At 36.9% G+C, this 21807-nt stretch overlaps 8 protein-coding genes across 8 annotated transcripts; 2 read left to right on the top strand and 6 right to left on the bottom strand. All coding sequences in view use genetic code 12, as the record gives it.

Moving 5' to 3' along the window:
* Nucleotides 1-157: 157 nt before the first annotated feature.
* Nucleotides 158-1348, top strand: CPAR2_206930 (decapping nuclease; the record flags this gene model as incomplete). The annotated part of the gene is made up of 1 exon (XM_036809598.1): nt 158-1348. One exon carries the CDS (start codon nt 158-160, stop codon nt 1346-1348), a length of 1191 nt encoding a protein of 396 aa, XP_036666219.1.
* Nucleotides 1349-1453: 105 nt separating this feature from the next.
* On the bottom strand, nt 1454-1927 carry CPAR2_206920 (uncharacterized protein; the record flags this gene model as incomplete). Its single annotated transcript, XM_036809597.1, has 1 exon — nt 1454-1927. One exon carries the CDS (start codon nt 1925-1927, stop codon nt 1454-1456), a length of 474 nt encoding a protein of 157 aa, XP_036666218.1.
* A 604-nt stretch (nt 1928-2531) lies between these two features.
* Nucleotides 2532-2732, bottom strand: CPAR2_206910 (uncharacterized protein; the record flags this gene model as incomplete). Its single annotated transcript, XM_036809596.1, has 1 exon — nt 2532-2732. One exon carries the CDS (start codon nt 2730-2732, stop codon nt 2532-2534), a length of 201 nt encoding a protein of 66 aa, XP_036666217.1.
* Nucleotides 2733-3924: 1192 nt separating this feature from the next.
* OLE1 (stearoyl-CoA 9-desaturase) lies at nt 3925-5385 on the bottom strand (the record flags this gene model as incomplete). Its single annotated transcript, XM_036809595.1, has 1 exon — nt 3925-5385. One exon carries the CDS (start codon nt 5383-5385, stop codon nt 3925-3927), a length of 1461 nt encoding a protein of 486 aa, XP_036666216.1.
* A 1818-nt stretch (nt 5386-7203) lies between these two features.
* CPAR2_206890 (uncharacterized protein) lies at nt 7204-10500 on the bottom strand (the record flags this gene model as incomplete). Its single annotated transcript, XM_036809594.1, has 1 exon — nt 7204-10500. The coding sequence occupies one exon, from the start codon at nt 10498-10500 to the stop codon at nt 7204-7206; it is 3297 nt and encodes a 1098-aa protein (XP_036666215.1).
* A 662-nt stretch (nt 10501-11162) lies between these two features.
* On the bottom strand, nt 11163-14396 carry VPS34 (phosphatidylinositol 3-kinase; the record flags this gene model as incomplete). Its single annotated transcript, XM_036809593.1, has 1 exon — nt 11163-14396. One exon carries the CDS (start codon nt 14394-14396, stop codon nt 11163-11165), a length of 3234 nt encoding a protein of 1077 aa, XP_036666214.1.
* Nucleotides 14397-14531: 135 nt separating this feature from the next.
* On the bottom strand, nt 14532-16916 carry HAK1 (Hak1p; the record flags this gene model as incomplete). The annotated part of the gene is made up of 1 exon (XM_036809592.1): nt 14532-16916. The coding sequence occupies one exon, from the start codon at nt 16914-16916 to the stop codon at nt 14532-14534; it is 2385 nt and encodes a 794-aa protein (XP_036666213.1).
* A 2307-nt stretch (nt 16917-19223) lies between these two features.
* On the top strand, nt 19224-21800 carry CPAR2_206860 (chromatin-binding protein; the record flags this gene model as incomplete). The annotated part of the gene is made up of 1 exon (XM_036809591.1): nt 19224-21800. One exon carries the CDS (start codon nt 19224-19226, stop codon nt 21798-21800), a length of 2577 nt encoding a protein of 858 aa, XP_036666212.1.
* Nucleotides 21801-21807: the final 7 nt, after the last annotated feature.

The following is a 21807-nucleotide window of genomic DNA, read 5'->3' as shown; positions in this document are numbered from 1 at the left end:
TGTGTGTGTAACGGGAATAGGGGAGTATCTATGGATGAAAATTTGTATCAATTTTTTTTTTTCGGTTTTTCTTTGTGGGTTTTCATGATGATAAAATGAAGAAAGTTCTTTTATTGAAGAGTATTCTGTTCATAACGAACCCAAGTACATACTAAATATGAGCAAAACCTTCCCTATAACTTCGAGAGCCAAGACAACTGCTCTAAAACAACCAAAGGAGCTTTTCACATACACAAGAGATATTGAAGGTGAATACCACTACAATGCCAACCAATCCCATGATCATCTCCCGTATTACTATCTACCTGATACTAAAGTTGATACTCGAATAGATTTACAACTGGGGTTTAGAAATTTCAAAAAGATTTCGGAAGAAGCCAATATGTCCGATTTTGGACCTTTACTTGATGCAATCGTGCAGTATGAGCGAGATGAGAACGATGGGAAGCTAGGAGGAGATGTAGTTACATTCAGAGGTATAATGACGAGGTTAATGTCAATACCGTATTATATCCAAGATGCATTGGATTTGGTCATTGTACCATTTGATGGGCAATTGTTTATGAATTTCAACAACGAAATTGAGTTGAGACGACGTAAGGAACAAGAAGATCGATTAAGGCAAACCTCCACCAAAGAGAAGTACGAATACGTCAAGAAATGTGAATACAGTGGATACAAATTCGAAACAGTCGCCACCATACCTCAACCTTGGAAAGATGTGCTGAGGAAATATATCGATAGTCGTCACAAGAAACCCGTCAACAATTATGAACAATTTTTATCGGTGATCAAGACTGGTATTGGTCCAGTTAAATTGGTACTTGCTGGTGAAATTGATTGTTGTTGGGATTACATACCAGAAAAGACTGCTTTTTCATTACTGCATTATGTTGAATTGAAAACTAGTAAAGTTATCGAATCCAACTCACAAATACTCAATTTTGAAAAAAAATTGTTCAAGGCATGGTGTCAATGTTTCCTAATGGGGGTGGGGAAAGTAGTTTACGGTTTCAGAGATGATCAGTTCATTTTGAGAAATGTGGAAATTTATCAAACCGAGGAGATTCCATTATTGATTAAAGATAATCCTTTGAATAACTTGAAACAAAATCAGGCTTCAAAAATTAATTGTACTAGTGCTATGAAATGGTATGGTGCTGTTGTTGAATGGTTGAATGATGTGATTGATAAAACTGATGAGCTGGTGAGCTATAATTTGAAATACGATCCGTTGAGAAAGAGTTTAGTTTTGAGCGAAGCCAGCAAAGAAGAAAATGATAGATTGAGAAATGGAGGGTTATTAACTGAGGATTTTAAACAATGGAGGCAGAGAATGAAGAAGTAGAGGATTCATGAGACACTAAAATACAAGGACTGCCTTGATGTGTAATCGTAAATATAGTAGATTCTATACCAGTGTTATTTTTGCACTAAGCTTCACTTTGAAATCTCAATAAACCATTTGTTTAGGATCCCATTTTTCATTTTGTATAAACTCAATCAATGATTTGCTCCCCGTTTGCAACAACGGATGACCACTAACGATGACCAAAAATTTCTCCAATCCTTGTCTTCTTTTCTCAATATTTAATTCATTAAACTTGTTACTTTGTAGCAAAATTTTGCCAGGTAATGGAGGTATTACAACTCTAGTAGTTTCTTGTTCCAAAATCTTTCTAAATGCCAAAAAATCACTGTACCGTCTTCTAATCCTACTGGATCGTTTCTTGAAAGCGGGGATATTAGTTCGACAAATGATTTCATAATCGGTATATTGATTGTTACCATATCCATGAGTTATTGGATTACGAACTTCAATTTCAAGAAAGTCTTCCGGTTCTCCGTATATTTCGTTGAATGATTGGGTCTTGTTCTTGGGCGAAGTGTTGATGATGTCACTTATTGGTTGGAATTGTTTCGACATGGGAAGGAGGGAACTGTGGTGGAGGTGTCGGGATAAGCGTTCAAGTGTAATGTAAGCTATACTACTGTCTTTTGCAGGTTAAGTTAAGATGAGCTTTGCGTTCGCGATTGCAATTTCGACAGCTCTGGATTATATTGTAAAGCGACTGGAAATCCTTGCTAATCAAAGGTTTATGCGATTAAGCTTTAGGAATAGTTTTGAAGCCGTGAAGAATCATGCGCGGAGTCGGGAGACCCACAATTCTTGATACTGGATCGCTACCAAATTAATCACCTCAATGGCGATAACCTTAATCACGAGCAGGCACATATCTACAGTGACCTGCAAATGCTGCAATTATAGAGGCGGTAATGCCTGTTGTTGATTGAGAAGGCAAAGAGTACACAATTTTGTATCGATTTGTTGAACACTAATAAACAGAGGAACAAATGGTATAGTTCTCAAATATTGACGTGCAACTCTCTTTTCGATGGTTTAATTTATATTGAACCATAATCATAACTATTCATTCCGTTATAGGCACTAGAAAAGCTTCTTCAAACAGTATCATCCTCTCCTCTCAGTTGATCATACATATAAAGGCTTCTTTACCCCACCGCTTGCTTTAATAAAACATTCCTCTGTTTCCAGGAGCATCTTCAATCTTATTACTAACCCAAACCCAAACATGAGGCCAGCCAAAAAAAGCAGCAATTCCACTAAACCACAAACCAACATCTGGTATTCTTCTAAGGTAGTACTTGTATTGAGGAATTACTTTAATTGGTCTTTGCGTAGCAGCTAATCTAATGAATGATGGGTGCATTGTGAATTCTTTTCGGTTATTAGGCTCTTATTTGAAGAAAGTTGAAGGTAAAATGGGAAAACGAAAAAGGAATGGAGACGGGGCAGAGGGAGCTTTTAAAGTATTTATATGTTAGAGAGTGTGTTTTTATTATTAGAAGTTTTCATGTACCATTTAAATGAATGTCTTGTAATTGGTTGATGAAATTAACGTTAGCAAAGGGAGAGGATTGGAGTCTGCCTAGGAGTCTTTCTGTCTGCATAATAATAAGAATCAGCAGATTTATGTTGTATCTAAGTGCATGATGTATGTCTAAGTGGTTTTATAATAATTTATTTTTCAAGCCTTTTTAGTTTTTACTGAAGTTTATTTTTGTTCTCTATGGGTGCAAAATAGGCATGAAACATGATTCTCAGTTTCTGTTTCTACTAGTGGAAGCCGGAAGATTTTTTTTTTTGACCAGCTGGAAACTGGTTAAGCTGTGTTACTATAACTTTTCAGACTTGCTGTACCAGAATGACAAAGGTAAGGCGTTGAGGAATGGATCCTTTGTATATCCTTCTATTCTCCAGTTGAGTTTTTGTGGTGTGATTTTTTTCGCCTTTATTTTTCTGTCGCCTCAAATTCCAAAAAAAAAGGCTTGAACACTGTAACCACAAGAGCACCATGTGGTCTTGGTCATCAAGTGGACCTCGAAGGTAGGTATGAGTGGGTACCATAAAGTCTATACAATAGATATCAATATTGTCAGTCAAACGTCAAACGTCAAACGTCAAATGTCAAATGTCAAATGTCAAATGTCAAATGTCAAATGTCAAACGTAAACCTTCAGGGAAAAAAGTTCACCCCAGAATACCATTGAACTACATTTTGTGTAGAGAAAACTCCTGTAAGCGAGGTATATACTCCAAACAACAATCAAAGAAAACGAATGTTCTTATTGTATTTTTTATTGAATTGTTCTTGAAATTGTTTTGGAAGAAAGTATCGAAGCATTTAAAATTCCGAATTTCAAATTTCACTATGTATGACTTATATAAATAAAACAAAACGAAAACAAAACCAACACATGCAAACAAAACAAGAAAAGTAGTATGTGGTACGTGTCTACCCATCACCAGCTACTTATAAATAAAACCATCCTTTCTCCCCACTGCCATAACAATCGTAAAAAAAAAAAATAAACCAAAAGACAAACAAGCCAAAGTTCTCCTTAATTTTGTTTTTCTTTGGCCATAAATTCTTCTTGAGCGTCAAATGTGTTGGCATTGACACTAACATCTTTGACAACAGCTACTCTCATTGTTGCCAAGATATTATGAGCAGCATTGGAATGACGATAAACAGCACCACTAAAAGCATCAGTAGCATCTTTACCCAATGTGGCTCTAATCAAAGCTTGTCCACCAGGATGTTCTTTGATAAAGTTTTTAACATTGTGGATGATACCGCTTATTATAATCAATCCTTCCTTCTTTGCACGTGCGTTGAATTCTTCTCTGGTCCAGACTGGCAATTCTTCGACACTTGAACCCCAGTTCAATTTTTGTCTTTGTCTATCCAACTTCTTTTGTTGTTGTTGTAAAAGTCCTTGTTCAATAGCATTTTGAGAAAACTTTTTCAAGTTCCAAGCCAAACCCAATTGAGATAATGCATAGATAACCATCTTTGTTGGATCGTATTGGTACCATTTCAAAGCATTTCTATAATCACTAGGGAATTCATGGTGGAAATTGTGATAACCTTCACCAAAAGTGACAAATGCCGTCAAAACATGATCTCTTGGAGTTCTTCTATCGTCGAATGGTTGAGTTCCAATCCAATGAGCCAATGAATTGACACAGAAAGTTGCTTGTTGAATGATAAACGATTTAAGAACACCACCGTAAATGAAACCGCCCCAGTAATCACCCCAAAAGTAACCAGCAACCAAAGTTGGAAACACAAATGCCGAGAAAATCATCAAGAGCAAATAATGCTTGTGTTGGAAAACAACAACTTTATCAGCAACCAAATCAGAAATATCAGCCCTGGCTCTGTTTTTAGGGTTGGCTTTTTGCAACATCCATCCCATGTGAGAGTACCAAAATCCTCTTCTGGCATCATATGGGTCTCTGGGGGTATCGGTATACCTATGGTGAACTCTATGTGAATGTCCCCACCATTTTATTGATCCTTCAATGGCACCTGCACCGAAAAAGGCGAAAAACATCCTCACTGGTAATGCTGCATCATATGACTTGTGGGCATATAAACGATGGTAACCAGCAGTGATTGAAACCCCACTGAATACATACAAGATAAATGCCAATACAATTGTCTTAAATTGTGGTGTGATGGTGAATGCAGCACCCATACCAATTGCTGGAACACCAGCAACCAATATAAGATTAAGCCAATTAATCTTTTTAGCCCAATTATCTCTGGTCCATGGTTCTTCTGAAATGTGTTTCTTGTTGGCATATTCGGCTTTCTCCCTAGCATCCTTTTCGGCCAAGGATTCCATTGAATCCTGAGTGATTTCTTCGGCAGTAACTTTAACTAAATCAGCAGTACCCATTAGTTTACCGCCCAATCCAGCAGCCACAATTCTGGGTACTTTTTTGTTGGTACCAGCGGCAATGGCATTTAATTTGGTAATCTCAACCGTCTCCAATTGTTCAGTTGAAGTCATTGTGAGATCAGTGTGGGATATTGTGTGAAGATGACTCAGTTTCTCTTTAAATGAGTGTTGTGTGGATCTTTGATGTGAAAAAAAGTTGTGGTGATGCCTATTATATATTCCTGTAAAGAAGGTCTTTTAGGCTGAGAAATTTTGTTGGGTAGCGGAAATTATGGTTGAATTCCAATACTTTTTTCTATGGTTTGAAAATACCTAGACAAGAGGAGCCAGAAAGAAAAAAAAGAAAAAGCGTATCAAGACGACAAGAGAAAAACACAAGCTCTTATATATATATATATATATATATATATATATATGTTTGTATCATATGATAAATTATAATGATGAAATTATTGACAGGGATATGACGATGAGACAGAAAGGTGGTGTTATCTTTTGTACTTTGCCAAAAATATAAAAGTACATTATAGAAAAAAACTCCTTAAAAACAGCATATGAAATATAACACAAAGAAAGAGAGTTTTACCCAAAAAAAAAAAAAAAAAAAAAAAGTAGAATATAGAGTATAGCTTTAACCATAGGTCAAGAATGACGATCTCATGACTTTGCCAATCTCTGTGGGTGATCAATTGAGTGGTTTTATAACCATTGGATAGTAGTTAGGTCTCTATAGTATATGGCCAGCCCCATAGCAACCGTGGGCTTGTGAATACTGGGTAGTATGAAAGATCAGCTTGAAATCAGGAAGGGAGTTTGACATCCAGCGGTTAATTGCAGTCCCTACTGTTTAACTTTTTTTTTTTTTGTTGAGTAAAACTAAAAAAAAATAAAAAACATTTTAGTAAGTGTTATATGCAGTACCAGAACTTTATTTCTTTTACCGCAATTACACTACCTCACTATACAGTACTAAGACAGTAAACAGTAAAGCTCAAAACCCAGTCATTCTCATACTATGATATTACTATTCCCTACAATATAATCATGTTGAGTTGGTGTCTTCCTGCCCCTATCTTTTCATCCATTTTGCTCTGCTATACCCAATGCATCATAAGGCTGAGCTAATGTCTCACAATTCTTTTATTTTTTTTAGGAAAACGTTTCGGTAATCGGTACACTACCTTGCCTTTGCTTTTGCTCTTTCTTAAGTCCTGTTAACTGCCTTTACCTTGTTTTCCCAATCGGGTCCCAAAATCATGCTAGTAATTCCGCTCAAAAGGCAAATTTTACATTACATGTACTACTTGGATGGAAAGCAATTATGATTGCCGTTAACTGCTCTCCCTATTGGGTCTGTAACACCCACACTCCTATAAAATGGACGAGGATCGTGGGATAGTGGGATCGTGGGATAGTGTCATTCTTTATTGCTTGTTTTACTTGGTGACCCTCAATTGGCAATGACATAGATTCCAAAACAACTCCTTGACAACATTTCCCTCAATGTTCCTCGGTACCACGTACTGCACTAATTTTTACTTGCTTGATCGAAAAAAATCTGATGTTATTGTCTGGAATGTGTTTTGGTCGGGACATTTGATCGCCCACACTTGAAGCTCTCTTGTACATTATTCGCCCCACCCAACACTCAACAAAAAAACAAAAAAGAAAAGAAAAAAAAACAAAGAGCACAAGGGTGATCGGATGAGAATTTCTTTTTTTTTTTTATTTTTTCGCAACCGCCTTCCTTTCGAACCCTACAAAATTATTCATATGCACAAAGTGGTATCATGTATGATATACAACCACCTCAATAGCGAAATGACCTAGACCCAAGTACCTTGCTTTTTTTACGATATATCCAAATCCACACTTCTACAACAGCATAAACTTTAAGAGTAACATGTATTAGAAAATTAACTCTATTAATCACCCACCTAGACTCTGAACACATTCCCATTGAGCAAACACATACCAACTATTACCATTATCACCAATGACTAATCCACGATACACGCCTAGTTCTTGACACTTTATATTGGATGAATAAACACCAAATGGTTTAGGAAATGAGCCAGTAACTCTCCCATCACCATGACGACCTTCTATTTCATCTTCATCACGAGTCAATTTAAAGTATTTACCCAGTGGTGATTCAATGATCACTTTGAAATCTGGCAATATTGATGACTTACCGTTACTTGCTGCTTTTGCTGCATGGCGCAACCCTTGACTAGGATACTGCTCGATTTGAAACAGATACGTGGTTTTCAACAAAAGTTTGTTAGCTTGTGGCTTGACGATATACAAATCATTCAGTTGACTTTGTACCGTTGGGAATCTTTGCACAAATTTAGTTTGTCTATTGGAACCTTGATGAGTTAATGGAATCACAATTGATAACTGATGGATATTATCAAAATGTTTCTGTAACCCTTTGGGTCCAGCAAAGATTTGTAATACTCCAATGGACTCATTCTTGGGTAAGATGGCTTTGATTTTAGCCATACGTTTGTGGTTAACCCACTTGATTTGACATAAACTTAAATCATTAGTGGTTATTTTAGAAGTCTTAACCAAGGTGAACAACTCAACATCAGTGGGGACATACAACTCCAATTCACAAATCTCCAAGTCTTTCAATCTAGTCAATGCATTGTTGAAATTGTGGAATGATAAATCATTAGCATAAAACCCTGAATATGTACGCGGTAAATAAAATGCAATACTCGGGTCAATTGGTGGTGTTACATGTTGTAAATCAATAATGGATGGAATATGAGTTGAAACTAAGCTCAAGGGTTGTGCAAGGAAATAAAACTCATTAAAAGTAATACGTTGTAAATTGCAAATGGATGGATTTGTGAAATTGTAAATATCAATTAATCGAAACTTGTCTTCAATCAATACCGATAACCAACAATGATTGATGACATATTGTTCATTATGGTAAAACTCATTGGGTTTCTTCCAGAATCCCAATACGATCTCACAGGGGATCCTCAATGCATCAAGAATCTTTTTGAAAATGTAGTTGATTTGGAATATTGAAGCTTCTCCCTTCAGTTGAACTTCTTTTAATTTCGGTTTCACTTGGGAAATTCCTGCAGATGCATCTCCTTCTTGGGCATCTTCCTCAATTATGTGAAACTTGCACAAATGTAGCAACACACATCTAATTTTGGACAAGTCAAAATTGTGGAATTTGGCAGAAATGTCTGATATAAATTCATTCAAGTCGTAACGAATGTCATAATTGGCAATGAATGCATCAATTTTGGAATATGGGATCTGAGATAAATCAATATACCCATTGTTCTCATCATCAGTAATGTATTCTCCATTGTTGAAACCGGCAGTTTCATTGGTATTTATTTCCGAAATGTAATCCAATGGCTTAACAACTAAGTTTGCTTCACTTTTCACCACACGTTTAGTTCTTCCCTGCTTCTCTTTTGATGTTAATGAGTTCATTCTATTAATATCCAATTTGTAACTAACCAAATCAATTTCATCTTGACGTTGTAATCTTTGTTCAATAGGATTCAACTGTTCCTGGGTTGATCTTTTCAATAACTTTTTGAAAATATTTCCATTTGCCTTTTTCTTATCTTCAAACACAGCACTCATAACATCCGATTTAGACTCCAATGCTAAATCATCATACTCAGCAGCATCGTCATCATCAACCATGGTGGAATCATAAATATCCTCATTGATACTCATTCCCTTCAAACGTGATTGACTTTGTTGTAAATCCTTTTCATACTTGTGTCTCATAAATGATCCAGCACTAGTTGCGCTCAATTCAGACAAGTTCATCACATCACTCTGCATTGACTTGATGGAGTTTTTCAATTCTTCATGTTGCATGTATAATCGATAGTAGTCGTCATCGTTGTTGATAACTCCAAAATCTTGTTGACCAGATGTTTGAAAGTCATCGCTATCAAAGGGAATTCTCGTTTGTGGACTAGAGCTCAGTCCATTGTTGAAGCTACTTGATATTTGTGACTTTGAAGGGGTAGAATGTTTCGGTGGCGGAGGAGGTGGTGGTGATTCATCACCTGATCTATTGCCAGTGTGTTTTGGGCTAACATAATTAAGCATCAGTGGATCACCCACTTTACCATGCACCAAATCTTCTTCTTCATCAGTAATGTAATTTGACATTTTTTTACTCAAGTCATCACGCGAGCACCTGTGCCTCTCATCAACGGAGTCGTATGAGTCAATTGAATACTCATCTTTGGTTCTAGTTGCTGAACCTTTATACTTTGAAGGTGATGATGCAGTTTCCGGGCCTTGGGATTGAACACCACGATCATTCCTCTTTAGCTTTTGTAATTCATACTCCAACTCAGCACGTTTACGTGCGATTTTTTCATACTCCTTAACAAATTCCTGCTCTCGTGATGATTTGGTTCTTTGTTTTGGTGAGGCAACATGAGGCGAGAGCGCCAATGACGAGTGGCTGCCGTAATGCATTTGTTCTTGCTGTTGCATCAATTTCCCTTTATACTTTTGCTTCTGTGCCATATCTGCGGATTTTATATCAGCGTATGAATTTGATTTGTAGGAGTTCCCATGTGTATATGATTGTGATTGAGCCATACCCCTTTGCAGAGAAACCATCATATTTCTACTCAAATCCAGAGTCGATTTATGAAGCTTATAATTCTTGAGTTGTTGTTCTTGTTGCTTAAGTTGTTGCTGCATACGCTTGAAATATTCAAGTTCCATATCACGATCACGTTGTAACTGCAATTGTTTTTGTTGGCTCAATTTCATGTTACCTCCTTGGAATGCATAAGAGGGCATGGCTTTTCCCACTGACGGAGAAACTCCATCGAAACTTTGGTTCATTCTATCGTACGAACCTTTTGGTGATGTCATATCACCAACTTTGTAATTCAACATTGTGTTTGAAGCTTGCTTGGGAATTCGATCAACTGAGGTGGTGATGTCACCCGTATATTTCTTCTTCGTTGGGGTACCCATGCCTGACGGAGGTGTTCTCGACGCTTCATCCTCCATGATAGTAACATACTCTCTCGGAAATATCCCCTCGGCTCCATTCCTTCGTAACTTCCCACTCCACCAACTCTCATCAACTATGGAAAACACTTGAATCAATTCATTTTCAAGAAACCCCAAATCTCCAGACTCTTCACCTGGCCACGAGACAGTAGTTTTTACTTTAAATGGTAGGGGAGGTAGTGTCATTATTGTAATATGGAATGGAATATGCTAAGGGAAACTAAATGAAGTGGGGACTTTTGTTAAGAAAAATGCAAGGGTGTAAATGCAAATGGAGAATGCAATGTATTAAACTGAATGGACTATGGAAATGCAAATGGTAGTACAATCTGTGAATGAAATGAATGAATTAAGTAGAGATTGTCTTTGCTGTGTTGTGGTGTGTCGTTAAATCATAAAACTGCAAAGTTGAAGTACTCAATGAAAGAAAGGGCTTTAGTCCAAAAAGAAAAAGATTTTGAAATATAATTCCTGCTTCTTTGTTTGGCCAATTGCTATAATTAGGTATCTGTTATGTTGTCACTCATCATCATCTGGTCTTTATAAGATCAACATAGTTCTTCAAGAAAAAAAAGAAAAATAAAATTTCGGTTTTTGTGTTGAACTTCCCGTTTAGAACAAATGGTAAACACAGAGTATTTTGTGCCACTTGCAACCAATTGAGTGTCGTGTTGCACAAATTTATGTCGCGACATTGCCTTTTTTTAATGTATTGAGTTTATTTGGTTGTGTAAGAGAGATAACTTAGGTGTAGATTGAAATTTACTCTGTATAGCGCAGTGTTATACAAGTTACATAAAGATGCGACTCACAAAATACATTTTCCCCCTATGAAGTTCTCTTTCCATCTATGCTCTCCAGTACTGGGCTAAACTATGTAGCCTATCAATAACGACGGGCAAGAAAGCATTAACACTATCATTAATCAAATCTTGGAAATGTAAAATCGCCTCTTCCTCAGTCATTTGTAAACAAAATTTGTCTTGCACTTTATCAACCACCCGTGAAGGATCAATAATAATATCAGGAATATTCGCATCTAACATCAATTGAAACAAATTTAGGATTAAATTGCTATTCTTGCGTAATGTAGTGTAGGTAATGAAGCAATAATTTTTAAAAATGTGGAAATTCTCATGATCCATACCACCCATCCCATCTATTACTTGGATGGGTAACTTCATCAACGGTGGGAACGGCTTAGGATCACGACCTAAAATGTATCCAAAATCGGCGTGCCAGAATTTTCCATTGGGCGATAGTAGTAAATTGTCCAAGTGTCGATCACCGACTCCCAAGATATAGGTGATGACACAGTAACCCGCGCATGATTTGACATAGTTGTCCATGAGTTTGGCAGATACACCCAAGTCAGAGGTGATCGTTGCTTTCGTTTGTGGTTGTAGTAGCTCAGGTGGCGAGTCAGTGGCATTGGTGGAGAATGAGCTATGCCACACGCTTTTGAGAATTGAATCTTGAGATTGTTGTTCTGAATTTGGCTCTGTATCTTGACTGTGGAGTCGTAAATAGTTGAGTATCCCATTTGATGTTACACTGGGTGGTGCAACAATCCTATGCTGTCCTTCAGTACCAGCTGGAGCGGTACTTGCATTCGCATTCGCATTCGTATTCGCATTTGCATTTGCATTCGAAGTTGTATTTGTATTTGCACTCCCCACGGGTAACTGTGGTGCAATTTGAGCATATTTCGACAACACAACATCCAAAGTCTCGTTAGGCACAAATTGAATCAATCCGGCCACAGGACTGGTGGCAAGAATCTTGTATGGTGTCAATTTTAAATCTAAATTCTCATTCTTCAACAACTGATCCATTAAATTTATAATTTGTATAACCAATTGATCCTGACGTAAATCATCGCCAATTTTAAACATTAGCGGATACTTGCCATACTTGTTCGCGGTCTTTTTACCAAATATTTGCGATGTTTGACGACTTTGTTGCTGCTTTGGTTCAATTGTCTTTAATGCAACTTTCAACGGAGCCAATGACGATTTGAAAACAGATGATTCTTGTGGGTAACAGCCGCAAACCATCACTGATGGATCTAGCGGTAATGGGAATGGTTCGGGAAACTTGAGCAATTCATTTGTGGACGATGATAAGTAGTCTCTGAGAAACTCACTCTTCTTTGCTGTAGCTTCTCCCTTTTTGAATGTTGTGCGTAATAACTCCACCAAATGAGTGAGTTTCTTGATGAACCAAATTTGTCGTTTGAGATGTTTGTAGTAAGGGAGTTTATGCTCACGACTGAAATCTTTCAAACATTCAATATAACTGTTCAAGATTATAGCATAAATGTTGGTGGTACCACTTACCACTCCACCAGTTTTGCCTAATTGATCCTCATTTTCAACCTTGACGTACCAGTAAAAGAAATTACCCAATTGTTCATTCTCGACCGCCAGTTCAATAAGAAATTTTGCAAGTGGAAGATTCATGCAATCTAATTCGGCACCCGACTCTTCCCCGGTATCCCTCAGTGGATGTTTCTGAGCAATATCTTGATATATCAATGCCTCGTACTTCAAAGCTTGCACTAATTGTAACAAGTAAAGTAACAATTCTTCACTACTAGCCAATTTCAATCTCTCCACTGCCAATTTTCTCAAATAACAAACGTTATCAAAGACTTTTTGAAATCGCAATTCATCATCGGTCAACTTAGCATCTTCATTCTGCTTCAGAGCAAAATTATCCTCAGAATACCGCGTTTTACCCAATACATGAGGATTGAAAAATTTCCCCAAAAGTTCCAACGCATCGCCAATTTGTAAATTTTCCACGCTCCAATACAATGGTAAAATCTCCTTAAACGTATGATCCAACTCATAATCGTTTTCCCAATTGATTGATTTGAGAAACTTGGGCAAGAATGACCTAGATGCTTTAGTAGTTGAATCATTGGAGTTGTTTTTACTGAAATAGTAACGGAATCTCCACATGAGATTCTTTTCATTATCTGTCAACTCAGCGTTAGATGGTTTCAATAAAATTTTCAAAAGCTCATCACGCAATTGTGGTGATGGTTTCAAATCCTTGTCTATGATGGAATTGTTATTGATGTTTCTCTCTAGTTTGTGGTATTTCAATTCAATTGGATCCAATATCGCATTGGCATTAGCAGTGTGAGTAGCATTTGTTGTTGCTGTTGTTGCTGTAGCGTAATTTGCAGTTAATTGGAAATCGGGATCATAAATTTTAGTTGCTTTTGAATCCAGTGAAGTAGACATTGGGATATCAATAGAGTTTATAACCTTGCTGGTGGTGTTGTTTATGGGCGGGTTCACTAAGGGTCGTGGCTGCAATGATGGCACATTGTAGGTGACATCTGAGTACACTATAGGAAACTCATATTGTGGGAGTTCAACATAGAGATAGTAGTCATGGTCTCGATTGCCATTTGAGGACACGTCAATCTTGGGCAATGCAATCTTGTCTAGCCAATTGATCCTAGGATATTGTCCATTTTCATAATTGATCAAGTCTTGCTCTAGCGGGGTCAATCCTGTCAATGTTCCATAATTTAAATTGTCCTGCTCTGATTGCACATTTACTTCAGTGTATATTGGAATCTTGTGTGATCCACTCCTCAATGTTGACGACTTGTGATTGAATAAACTGAGAAACCCCACTCCAAACACCACCGGTTCAGTATTGACAATCTCCATCACGGAAAACTTTACATACGAATCATACCAAACTTGATTCCCATCAATTGCTAATTTTAACGCTTGATTCCATATTCGTTTCTTGTTATTGAATGCCTTGTAAGAAGTTTGGATTGGTATGCTGATTGGATTGTTGTCTTTACCGTCATATACTTCAATAGTTACATACAAGTCCAGGTATCGATATATTCTCGACAACTTCTGGAAAACTGTTGGATTAACAAACTTGTCCGATATCGTCGCTAGTTGGAGATTGGGGTTTGTACATTCCATGTAATTGATTTTTATATTGATTGGCTGTGATAGATCCTTGGAGAGGCCAAACGTAGTCAATACACGGTTGCTAGGAGTTGAGGATGACTCCTGATGCAACGTAGAAATCGTAGCCATGGAGATAAAAGTTGGTTTGTAAAGATAAGAAGGATGGATTTAAGATGTGGCTTAATTTCGATATCCTCGAGAAACAAATCTGCGGCTTACAATTTTCTTTGCACAAACAATATACTTCAACATTTACAATTCTATCTATATCCTAGCTATACCACCAATCAAGATTCTTTCCATCTTTACGTCTCCATTATTATACTCATGAGTCAACTGTAACAATGGATTGAAGAAATAATTCACTACTAATTTCCTCACTGTGTGTTTTAACCTCATTACAACATTGATTATCCATTTATCATCACGTTCGAACTCACGACACTGAATTATATCATTTTCAAAGAAATGAACCACTGGCAATTCATCAACGATTGCCTCCGGTATAGGCAACAGGCCCACAATTGACTTAATCAACTCTTCACTCATTTGAATTTCCTCCATGAATCCATATCTAATAATACATTTGAAATGGCCAGGTAATTTCATTGGTGCTAGAACGAATCGTTGATGGTCAACGACATATGGTATGGAAAGCACTCTAACACCAACAAATACCAAATTGTTGGGTATTGATGCGAAATTCTGCACAATTTTAGCATATAGTTGTGGTAATGTGTTTGGACTGTTTGTGAGCAATGAATCAACATACATGAATCCAACTCCAGGGTGTTTTTGCAAGACTTGGGTGCCAAACTTGGTCTCAACTTGGTTCTTTGCTGGCTGTGGGATAACGGTTACTCTTTGCCTACCACGAGTACCCAAATCAAGATCACATCCAAGGTCAACTGTCACTGATTTTGTTTGGAAAAATGGATACAAGTCGCCAATTTTTACCTGTTGACGTAATTCGTGTTCAACTCTTTTTGATCTTGCCCAACGCCAAGTAGCAAGGAATGTACCGAACAATACAGCCATCATCAAGGGGAACCATGCTCCATGAGGTACTTTTTTCAAATTGGCAATCACCAAACAAGCTTCTAATGGGATGAATATCAATGCAAATGCTAATGGCCAGATTACATTTGTATTGTAAACATAAAACAAGCAAATGATGATCAAACAAGAGGTGACAATCAAGTCGAGGGAAATACCCAACCCGTAAGCAGCAGTGACATTGTTACTATTTTGGAAACCAGCAGCAGTACAAACAACACCAATCATCAACATCCAATTGACAGTGGGGATATACACTTTCCCAGCATATTGATGTGATACATGAACAACTCGTAATTTGGGGAAACAGTCAAGGTTGATCAATTGTGATGTGATGCTAAACACTGAAAGTATCAATGCTTGTGATGCAATAATACTGGTCAACGTGGATAAAACAAACATGATCCAATAAACAGGGGAACCAGTGCCACCGGGTAAAGAAATAAAGAATGGATTAACCACAGCATCTGGATGCTTTACCAAGTATGCACCCTGTCCCAAATAACACAAGACCAATGCTGGATAAACAAAGAAACTCAATGTCAATTGAATGGGTAATTTTCCGAAATGCCCGATATCAGCAAACATGGCTTCAGTACCAGTAATGGCCAACATTGCTCCACCAAATACATCGATTCCACCGTTGCGTAATATTTTAATGGCGTAGTAAGGAGACAATGCCGCGAAAATCCCTGGGTGATGAGCAACAATGTTGTAAATACCACAAATGATTAATCCAAACATCCAAATACAAACAATGGGAGCAAATGTAAAACTAATCTTTGTTGAACCAAATCTTTGAATGAGGAAAAGTACAATCAATATAACTTCAGAAACGGCAAGTACACTGTTGAAACTAGGTACAGCAATTTGAATACCACCAATGGCACTTAGAACTGAAGTTGTTGGAGTTAGTAAGCCATCAGACATGACTAGTGAACAACCAAAGAAGCAAGCACCAAGAATGAAATTTTTCAACAATTTGATCATGACCGGATGCTGTTTGATTTGTTCAATTCTCGAATGGATTGTATCCGTTGACATTGATGTATCTTGTCTTGCAAGTATTTTCAAATCCACATCATCCAATTCACCAGTTTCAACTTTTTTACCGGGAATGATTACTCCCTTGGGTCCAATCTTTAAAAACCGAGCGATTTTGGCGTATATAGCAACTTGACCACCTTCTCCATTATTTGGACCAAACACCAATACAATGCAAACATACTTGAATATAACGATAATGGTAAACACATAGAATATTATGGATACCGCTCCGTATACGTCATCTTTATTTGGTGGTGATTGAGAATATTTGATTGAGTTCATAGTGTACAAAGGAGATGTACCCAAGTCTCCGTAAATTGCACCTAATGAAGAAAAGGACAACATGAATATTTCCCTCCATGATTGTTTGACAGCGGGTGGTAATTGAGTGGGAGTAGAGTCAATGGAGGACTCTTCATCGTCGTCATCATCATTGTTGTGGTTGTGGTTGTTGTTGGTGTTGGTGTTACTGCTCCTAGCTTCGTTGTCAACTTCCTCATACATCTCCTCTGTGTTTAAAGAAGCAGCATTCACTGTTGTATCCATGTCTACTTTCAATGTGGAATTAGCTGTTGACATGTTGCAAAAAAGGAGAATAGAAGCGTGGTGTAAAGAGTATGATGAGAATAGAGGAATACGACATTGTACTGCCTTTTTATACACTTTTTGAGGAGTATGGTATTGCTTACATTGTTTATGATGAAGCCCTAAGGTAAGGGCTACTTTTGGTGTCCCCAGCTTACTCCTATATATGTATGAACTTGGACTGTTGATACTTAATAGGTTGTGGTAAAACTTTTGTATAATGAGAATTTGAAAGATAAATCCCTCAATTGAAGTGCTTTTTTGTGGCGAAAAAAAAAAAAATGCTTGAGGGGCTGTATACGCCCCATACATCACCCATACATCAACATAAATTAGATGATATCATATGTGAATGTGCTTTGTGGTTTTACCCACCCATTTTCAAAAAAAAAAATTAAAAAAAAAAAATGAAGCCACTTCTTTGTTTATGTTTATTGAGTCTAGTATTGTAACCTACTTCTTCCTTCTTCACTTTTGTTACTTGTATTGGTATGGTGACGTATAGGTTGTGTATCTGGTACAATGGTTTATTTAGTGATTTCTTTTTGAGGGATTTAACAATATATACACTTTGTGCTGTCGTCTGACAATGTGGTGTGTATAATCTATAATCTATAATCTATAATCTATAATCTAATATCTATAATCTACGTAACAAAGATGAACTCGTAAGGGGATCAAAATAGAGCGTAGCCTAATACACAAGGTAAAAAGAGAGACTCTTGTGTATATTACGTGTATACATGTATACTTGTAGTACTCACATCCTATGGTTAGAACTGACATAAAAAGTCCCTTTCCACTCTACAATATTCCATTAGCCTATTATCAACACTTTCGGTTATTATCATATTACTTTCTGACTAATTGGAGAGATAGTCAATGTCTATAATGTCTATATTTGTTGCTGTTGGGGTGTCATAGCCTCCATGTACATAGACACAAGTTTTTACGAAGAAAACAAGATATGCACAAAAAAAAAAAAAAAAAAATCCCTCAAAAATTGTACACAACAATTAAATACAGTAAGAGTATTAATGTGTTTTTTGTTTCATTTGGGGAATTTCAATTGACCAAAAAAAAAAAAAAGTAGCCCAAGTTACATTTGAGGCTTCATGTTTTAGTTGTCACTATGCACATATGCATATGTAGTTTGTGACTCATTTGTAGCTATAGAGACTGTTTGAAGAGAAACACACCAGCGCTATACACATTTTCGTGGTCGGAGTGTACCTTGTCCCAATTTCACATTTTGTTTACAAAAAATTTTCTTTTCGTTTTTGATTTTTGCAACCAACTTTTGACCACATAACAAACATGTGAAACTGTTGCGTTAAATCGTACGAGCAAGCTGTACAACAACTTCATTATCCATTACAAGCGGATGGAAGTACGCTTTCAGCCTTACTTAGAAGAGACAAACCCTCGAAAAAAAAGTGGTGAAAAATAGCACATGTTTGATCAAAAATGAGAAAAATCCCTCAAATTCTCAAGAAATGGAAACTATAAACAACAACAACAATAATAATAACAATGCATTTATCTATTTTGAGAATAGGGGTGTAGTAATGAAGCTACTGCTGACGACAAAGTATACATACGGCATCAAATGCACGTTGGTTTAAGTTCGACCCTCAGTTGATGATGAACTTAGAGATTCGCCCAAATTAATTGGCAACACATTATGGTACCACATTTGCTTCCCTATTGCCATAGGTAATTTTTGTTGATGGCAACGTGGCCAGGCTATGCAGCAGGATACTTAAATGCCTCGCAAGTGATTGTTCCTCGGTAAGTTCCTGGTTTCCTCGCATAAAAATTGAATAAACGGTTGTATTTTATAGGGGAAAACAACAATCACAAGTCGCCCCTTATTGAACAACGCATTAAGATAGGTGAGCCTCACAGTTTCATTACATTAATAGCGGTAGCAGTGGATCATTGATGCCTCAAAAATGTACACCTGTCACTTCATCTTCACTTTTAACTACTAGTGGCCACATGCGTCTCTGTATCGATGCCCCTTCAAACTAGAAAGGTGAGTAGAAAACAGATCAAGCAAATGCACATGCTCCCACAAAGAATCTCCACTTCTTAGTTCTCAAACTTCATTACCACGCAATGTATTGTGTGTGCGGCTTTTACTTAATTTGAATATCACGCGTCTCAATTTTTACGCGACTTCATTTCTGTTAATTTTTTATTTTTCTTTGTTTTTCATTATTCACCAAAACAAAGTACAACCATCACCACAGCAGATCATTGATCATGTCGTACAAGAGAATATCCATCTTTCCTGATGGTAACTCATATGCCTACTTTGACGATTACTTGAAAAGATTAGTTATTGCCAATAGTGAAGGTATAGTCAAGTTGGTTAATGTTGATGACTTTGATTCACAACCTGTATCGATTGATTTCCTATCGAATTTGACATCTGCTTCATTCCATAAAGATACTTTGGCAATCACTACAACTGAGGGTAAATTGGAACTTATAGATTTGACCAAACACGAATCCCGAGGAGTCATTTTCCGATCAGAATTACCTTTACGTGATCTTTCATTTATAAATGATGGGAAAAGGATACTTTGTGGTGGTGATGATGACAAGTTGGTCATCATTGATTTGGAGAATGATCATCAATACAAGACTATCACATTACCAGATCAATTGTTAAACATAGCATATGACCAAACGGGAGAATTATGCAGTATCAGCTTGTCCAATGGCGCAGTACAAATCTACTCCGTCTTTAATGAAGAGTTAAACTTACTACACACATTGGAAAATGTTATTGATAAAAAAATAAACTTGTCAACTGATAAGCTTGATTTCAACAATGAACATAATGATGAACTATACACCACCAAGACTCAATGGTCAAATGATGGACAGTTTTTATTGATCCCAACTATAAACAATATAATTCAAGTACATCAAAGACTGGATTGGTCCAAAGTAAAACAATTCACCAGTGATTCCAAAATTGTTGACTACAACTTGAATGGGAACAAATTGGCAATTTTAACTTTGAATACTTATAAAATGGTTAATTTCGATTCGGCAAATACATTACACGAAGATGATTTTGAATTAAACGAAGATGCGTTGCCATTAAATATTGAATGGGAGAACAAAACTAGTTTTTTGATTGGGAGTACTTATGGAGATATACTAAGACTCAGAGATGTTGTAAAAGATGTGACCGGTGGTGGCACTGAAGGGGCAAGTTTGTTTTTGGATGACTTGGAGGAAAGTGATGATGAATTTGCCAAAAGCGATGATCAAACTGAGATTAACAAATTATTGCATCGAGATGGGGATACCAATGAACGTGCCAACGGACTCACTAATGGAAATGCCAATGGGAAGCGTTTGTTTGTCGATGATGATGATGAAGAGGAGGAAGAAGAAGAGGAAGACAATTCTATATTGGACGATGATGACGGTTATTCCAGACCTACACATAATGGATTCAAAAAGCATAAACCAACACCTTCACCAGCACCGCCGGTGAGGAGCTTCGCGACCGCTTCCAGCAAGATCATTCCTTACTCACCAGGATCTACTCCATTCGTCAAGAAGGGAGAAACTATTGACAGACGATACTTGACCATGAATAATATTGGGTATGCTTGGATTGTAATCAATAAAGAGCCAGGAGCAACAAATAGCATTACCGTGTCGTTTTTTGATCGTTCATTAAATAGTGAATACCATTTCACTGATTATCAAAAGTTTGATCTTGCATCAATGAATCAAAAAAGTATTATATTGGGTGAAAGTAGCAAAGGAACTATCTTTTATAAATCACACAATGACATGGGCAATGATTTATGGGAAAGGACTATACCTTTAATCAAGGGAAAAGAATATTTAACCAGTATTTGCATCACAAACTCCAAGGGAAGTAACACTATTGTCGTGGGGACGAATTTGGGATACCTACGTTTCTTTGATGAACAAGGAATTTGTTTAAATGTGATGAAAACAATACCAGTGGTTTCATTAGCTGCGTCTTATGGAGTTGTTTTAATGATTAATCAAGTTACGGCCAATGTTTACACATACAGCATTTTTGATATCTATCAAGATTACAAGATTATACAGCAAAACTATCCAATTCCATTAAAAGAAGCTAAAAGTCAATTGATCAAGGGTATCTTTTTTAACGAGTACAATGATCCTTGTATTGTTGGAGGCCATGATGACACATTACTTGTACTACAATCATGGAGAGAAACAGGTAATGCCAAATGGATTCCTATATTGAACTTGCATAATGCGATAACCGAATACGAGTCGAATGAAAACAAGTTGAAATGGTCATGTTGGCCATTGGGTTTAATTAACGATTCACTCAATTGTTTAATCTTGAAAAATGGAGGTTACCCAGGGTTCCCACTACCTTTACCGGTTGAAATTGATATTGAAATACCAATTAAGCTAGGTCGCGTTGGTGGTGATGGTGGCGATAAAGAAGAAGAAAGTGTTGAATGTGAAGAGCAGTTCCTTCGGTCATTAACAATGGGTAAGCTACTTAGTGATACACTTTCCAATTTTGAAGAAGAACGAGATCAAAATGAGAATATCGATCAGGATGCGATCATGACAAAATTGGAACAGTATAGCACCATGTTTGATAAATCGTTAATCAAATTGTTTGCTGAAGCTTGTCAGCAACTGAAATTGACCAAAGCTTATAATATTGCCAAATTGATGAAGACTGATAAAGCATTATTAGCTGCTAGTAAAATCAGTGAACGAATGGAATTTTTAACATTGGCTAATAAGATTGGGCAGTTGAGAGAGCAATTATTGGTTGAATTAGATGATGAGTAGAAGCTGT

This window comes from Candida parapsilosis, contig 005809 (assembly GCF_000182765.1).
Source record: "Candida parapsilosis strain CDC317 annotated contig 005809".
Taxonomy (NCBI): domain Eukaryota; kingdom Fungi; phylum Ascomycota; class Pichiomycetes; order Serinales; family Debaryomycetaceae; genus Lodderomyces; species Lodderomyces parapsilosis.
This window is presented reverse-complemented; position numbering and strand designations above follow the sequence as displayed.